General features: G+C 34.5%; 1 protein-coding gene across 1 annotated transcript; it reads right to left on the bottom strand.

Annotated features, from left to right (window-relative positions):
- Window positions 1-1652: 1652 nt before the first annotated feature.
- On the bottom strand, window positions 1653-4129 carry LOC144551904 (DNA-directed RNA polymerases II, IV and V subunit 9B-like). The gene is made up of 4 exons (XM_078300005.1): window positions 3990-4129; window positions 3810-3885; window positions 2018-2179; window positions 1653-1852 (listed from the first exon to the last, which is right to left on the bottom strand). Exons 1-4 carry the CDS (start codon window positions 4016-4018, stop codon window positions 1772-1774), a joined length of 348 nt encoding a protein of 115 aa, XP_078156131.1. The 5' UTR covers window positions 4019-4129; the 3' UTR covers window positions 1653-1771.
- Window positions 4130-4583: the final 454 nt, after the last annotated feature.

Raw genomic sequence — 4583 nt, 5'->3', positions numbered from 1 at the left:
AGAACTAAGCTAAAAAGGGAAGGCTTTTATACACAGGAATTTTTGGAGGACTGTAGCCCGAGGGACATTATCTTTTCTCTAAAAATATCTCTGTGTTTGGACAGTGGCTGTCCAAGAGATGATATATCATTTCGCCAAATTAAGAACATGGATGGATCTGAAATCATATGAAAGCAATGATGAATAATATATACACTTAAGAGAGTAAGAGAGAATATTATTATCTAGTTAATTAAGAAAGAGAAATCCAGCCTTTCTACTACAGTAGTGTCATATACTACTATACTAGTCAGAAAAATATGTATTATACAACCCTCCTATTAGCAATTTAATAACATAGTGGAGAATGCTTATCTTAATCTGCAGAGAATTATTTTATGAGAATCATAATTGACAATTATTTTAAAGACAGGTGGAGTTGTTTAATTGGGGTAATCTCAATCATATCTCTTAATGAATGTGACCTTAGAGTCTCTGTTTATTCAAAATTAGTTAATTTCTTTGAAGTGGCACTAGTGGGAGCAGGTCTTGATCGACCGATAGTTTTCATTTTGCGGTGTGGGACCCACCCTGGCTCTCCTGTGGCTCAAGCTTGAATAACTGATCCAATATTCACAGCCAATATTTTTTCCTTAATTATGAATTTATAATTTCATTGTTTTACAGTGATTAATTGGGGGTACATATATTGACAGAGTAGTTTCTACTTAATGAAGCGCACAATTCATATGTAGCTCTGTTTTAGCTCTATTGTCCCCGTGCTGCATGAAGTAAAAGCTACTCTGTCAATATCGTTACCTAATTTGCAGTGAAACATTAATCAGACATGACTACGAGTGAATGGCTGTACGTATAGCCATACGCGTAATTACCACAGAAGAACAGGAGGTAGATTAGGGGTCTATGGACCACTTGTTAGATAACGATGAGAGGGAACAGCATGTGTCCCGCATCCACGCACAGTGGAGATGGAGACTTCTTGATACTTCCAAGTTCCATATGTCGCTTCTTGGTGCATTTTCTCTCTTGTTGGAACTTGTTGGTTAGACTTGTTCCACGACAAAACTTTTTTTTCACTGGCGTAACAAAAAAGCTCCGTTCCCAAATTTAGACTCTAGAAAAACAAAAACGAATAAATAAATGGGCTTCAGTTGGGCTTTTTTTTGTGGTGTTATTAACATGAACATAATCGGAAGCGGTACGATGAGTATCAAATTAAATTCAGTGGATAAGCCCATTAGATCTAGATCAAGTTTTGTACGAACAACTTCAACATTCGTGTAGATCAAGTGCACGGATCTTGATGCAGAACCAACGGCTTAGGTCGGGTTGATCTGATCCATAGCATAGTGGTGAGTGATATTGTTGAATATTTGATCGCCATTGGTTTTGGTAATAAGAAATTTAATTTTTTCAATCTCTGTTGCAACAAAAATCATCAATTAAACATATTAAACTTTAAAATAAAAAAGAACAAATCAGGATTTGAATTCCTAAATAAAAAATAGCGGGCTCTGCTTGACCAGTGGGCTAGGCCTCGACTTGGGCCTCCGGATTGTTTGACACAATGTTATCCAGTCTGTAACAAACTCCATTTTGCAACTTGAATTCAAAACATTCAAAAGCAGCAGTTTCAACACCTGCCAATTAGCCATACTTTCCTTCCTAAATCATTCATTAAAACTAGAAATTAAGATCTCAGTCTAAAACATCAGAAAACTAGCATCGGTCTGGACATAGAAAAGTTCTTATTTCATCTCAACCAGAACTATTAGTCTCTCCATCGGTGACCACAGTTTGTATTGCAACAATGGAAGAACAGTCTAAGGCCTTCCTCTCCCTCTGCTGCAGCCTATAGATTCAAAAAAATTCATGACATTAAAATAACAAATGCTGACACTAACAGGAGTTACAGGATGCCTTTGTCAGCTGTGACCAGAACTAAAAAACAGTGTTTAAAGTGTAACCAGTCAGTAGCTTTTTGGTACCAATAATAGTGCCCTTTGAAAACTCATACCAGGTAAAAAACTGATTCAGAATGGTTGCAATTGGCACACTTAATACTCCTGGTACGAGGTAGACTTGGATCAGCAACTGCATCTTTGAAGTCACCTGTAACATCTTCAGTAGATGGCTTTCTGATCTCCATTTTGTACACTATGTTGTTATCTGATGCCTCCTATATTAGAAAATTAACAACTTGCATGAGCATTTGTTGGTTTATTGAGTGTACTCGTGTCAGTCCAACAAGACTACTGTGTCGGAATTTACACAAAGGACATTCTAAATTTTGTACTAAACCAGTGCATTTGGTGTCTTTTTTTTTCTTCTAATTTTGACAGTTAATGCTGCATCTTTCTTCGAAATAACTTCCTTTCCCGGTAGGAAGTAGCTACATGTCTTCAATTTGATAATTTGGGGCATTTTCTATCCCACAAACAGGTCCAATACACAAGTTCCCAAAAATTTGAATTTTAACTAGCTAATCTGTATCTATACCAGTTCAAGGAAAAGAAAGTCCGATCAGGTTATCATTCTTACGTAAGCAGCCTACTATATAAAACATTAATAGCCGATCTCTACTTCAAGTCTTTCTACTGCAGTTTTTAATTTGGTATGTTATTTGTGCTTCGTTTCCAGGATCTCCAGATAACAGCAACATCTCTGATTTGAGTTGCTTTTGTATTTTATTGAGACAAGCTTTCTTACATCCAATTTCATGTGATCTCTTTCTGGAAATAAGGAAAATCTGGGATATTGTAATTGCCATTACTTGCCTATCTAAAATCATCAAATTATTCAGCTTGGCACTTGAGAGGAGCCGGTGTCATCAAAAAAATTTAGCCTGATTTCAATATTTGTTATTTACTTGTTGATGCAATAAAATTCGTTTGAACAGTGAAAAAAGGGAAAGATGGCATATGCACCTAGTGATAAAAAGATCCACAACATGACAGAGATTACAAATAGCCAGAGACTTACTCATTGAATGCAGTGTATTGGGAAATTATATAAGATATATAAGGTCAAAATTCAATTTAATTTTGATTCATTCTTTTATTGTGTATCATATATTTCATTGTTTCACAATCACTTTTCATTAGTAAAAATAAAATATGGAAGTTTAAATATATTAATTATTGAATTGTTGGAGTTTATTTATCATTTTATAATTTACTGGACTGAAAGAAAATCAAAATAGATGCAATAAGTAATGATAAAGTCCACAGTCTGCTACATGGCGCAGTTATCCTACTTGCAAAATTAAGATAGAAACTTTGGTGGTTAGACTGTGAAAACACGCGCACAGAGTTGTGCTATTATTCTAATGTGGCAGATATGCTAACGGGTCAAATTTTGCCTTTTCATGTCCGAATGGTCAATCCAAACATCTCAATGAAATCTATAGATCAAAATCTTGTAGAACAACAAATTTTACTATATTTAGGACTTATATTTTTTCGGATTTTTAAAAGATGAACATATTTGATATGCAAATACTGGTATTTCTTTTATTTTTATTTTAGAGTCATCTTTCAAACATCCAAAAAATAGGAAAAAGACCCAAAAATACTGTAAATTATGGTATTCTACAACATTTTGACATATATTTTAGTGAGATGCATGGATCGACCGTTCAGAAATGAAAAAAAAGAGTAAAAATTTGACCCGCTAGTTAGTACATTAGCAAACCTAACCTAGGTTGCTCCCCAACAAAACTAAAGAGGCGCTTAGCATTTAATTAGAGAAATTAAGAGGTATACTATGGAAAATGTAGGGTTTAAGCAAAGGGATTTGGAGCATGTTACCTCATAATCGCAGTTGCGGCAAGCGTATAGGAGCCGGGGAATCTCCTTGTCTTCTTTAGGGTAGAGTATGTTGTTGCTGGAAGGAGAAACAAAACCCCTTTTGAGCACAAATGGGTGAGAAGAATTACAATTACTGGGAGACTAAATTCCTTATTAGAGAGAGAGAGAGAGAGATCGAACCATTCACGGCAAAACTTAATAGTACTCATTGCGACTGGGGAGGAAGATGAAGAAGCACCTTTTTTCTCCTGTTCTCTGAGTGAGGTTTAGGAAATTATTCTCCCGTTTATACTTCGTTTGGAAAATATATTATCAAGAGGAAAGCTTAAAATGCTAAAGAGGGTTTAAGTGTCTCAATTTTTGTGTCTCCATCTATCACTATTTTTAAAAGTGTTAATAAATTTAAATTTAAATTATAAACATAAAAAAAAATGTTAGATGTAGTCTATATTATTTTCTCTACGTACTCAAAAAAAAATATCACATTTTGATTTTGTTTTTATGTGAATCAATTATTTAAAAAATCAACGTTTAGAAATTATTCACATTAGTACGTTTTTACAAGCTCTTGATGACAATTAAAAAAAAGTTGAAATATCATAATTTTTTACACATGGATAGATAAAGTGATGTGAGTAGAACTAGGGTGTTCTTAAGTTCACCAAACTCCTTGGTGAACTCAAGTCTAAAACCCGTCAAATCGACTTCAAATGACGAATCTGAACCGTTGAAATCCGCCTACCTTACAAGTGATGCGTCTACGTGTGGAATTTT

This window comes from Carex rostrata, chromosome 3 (genome assembly GCF_964058835.1).
Source record: "Carex rostrata chromosome 3, lpCarRost1.2, whole genome shotgun sequence".
Taxonomy (NCBI): Eukaryota; Viridiplantae; Streptophyta; class Magnoliopsida; order Poales; family Cyperaceae; genus Carex; species Carex rostrata.
The sequence above is the reverse complement of the archived record's forward strand: the minus strand, read 5'-3'. Positions and strand labels throughout refer to the sequence as shown.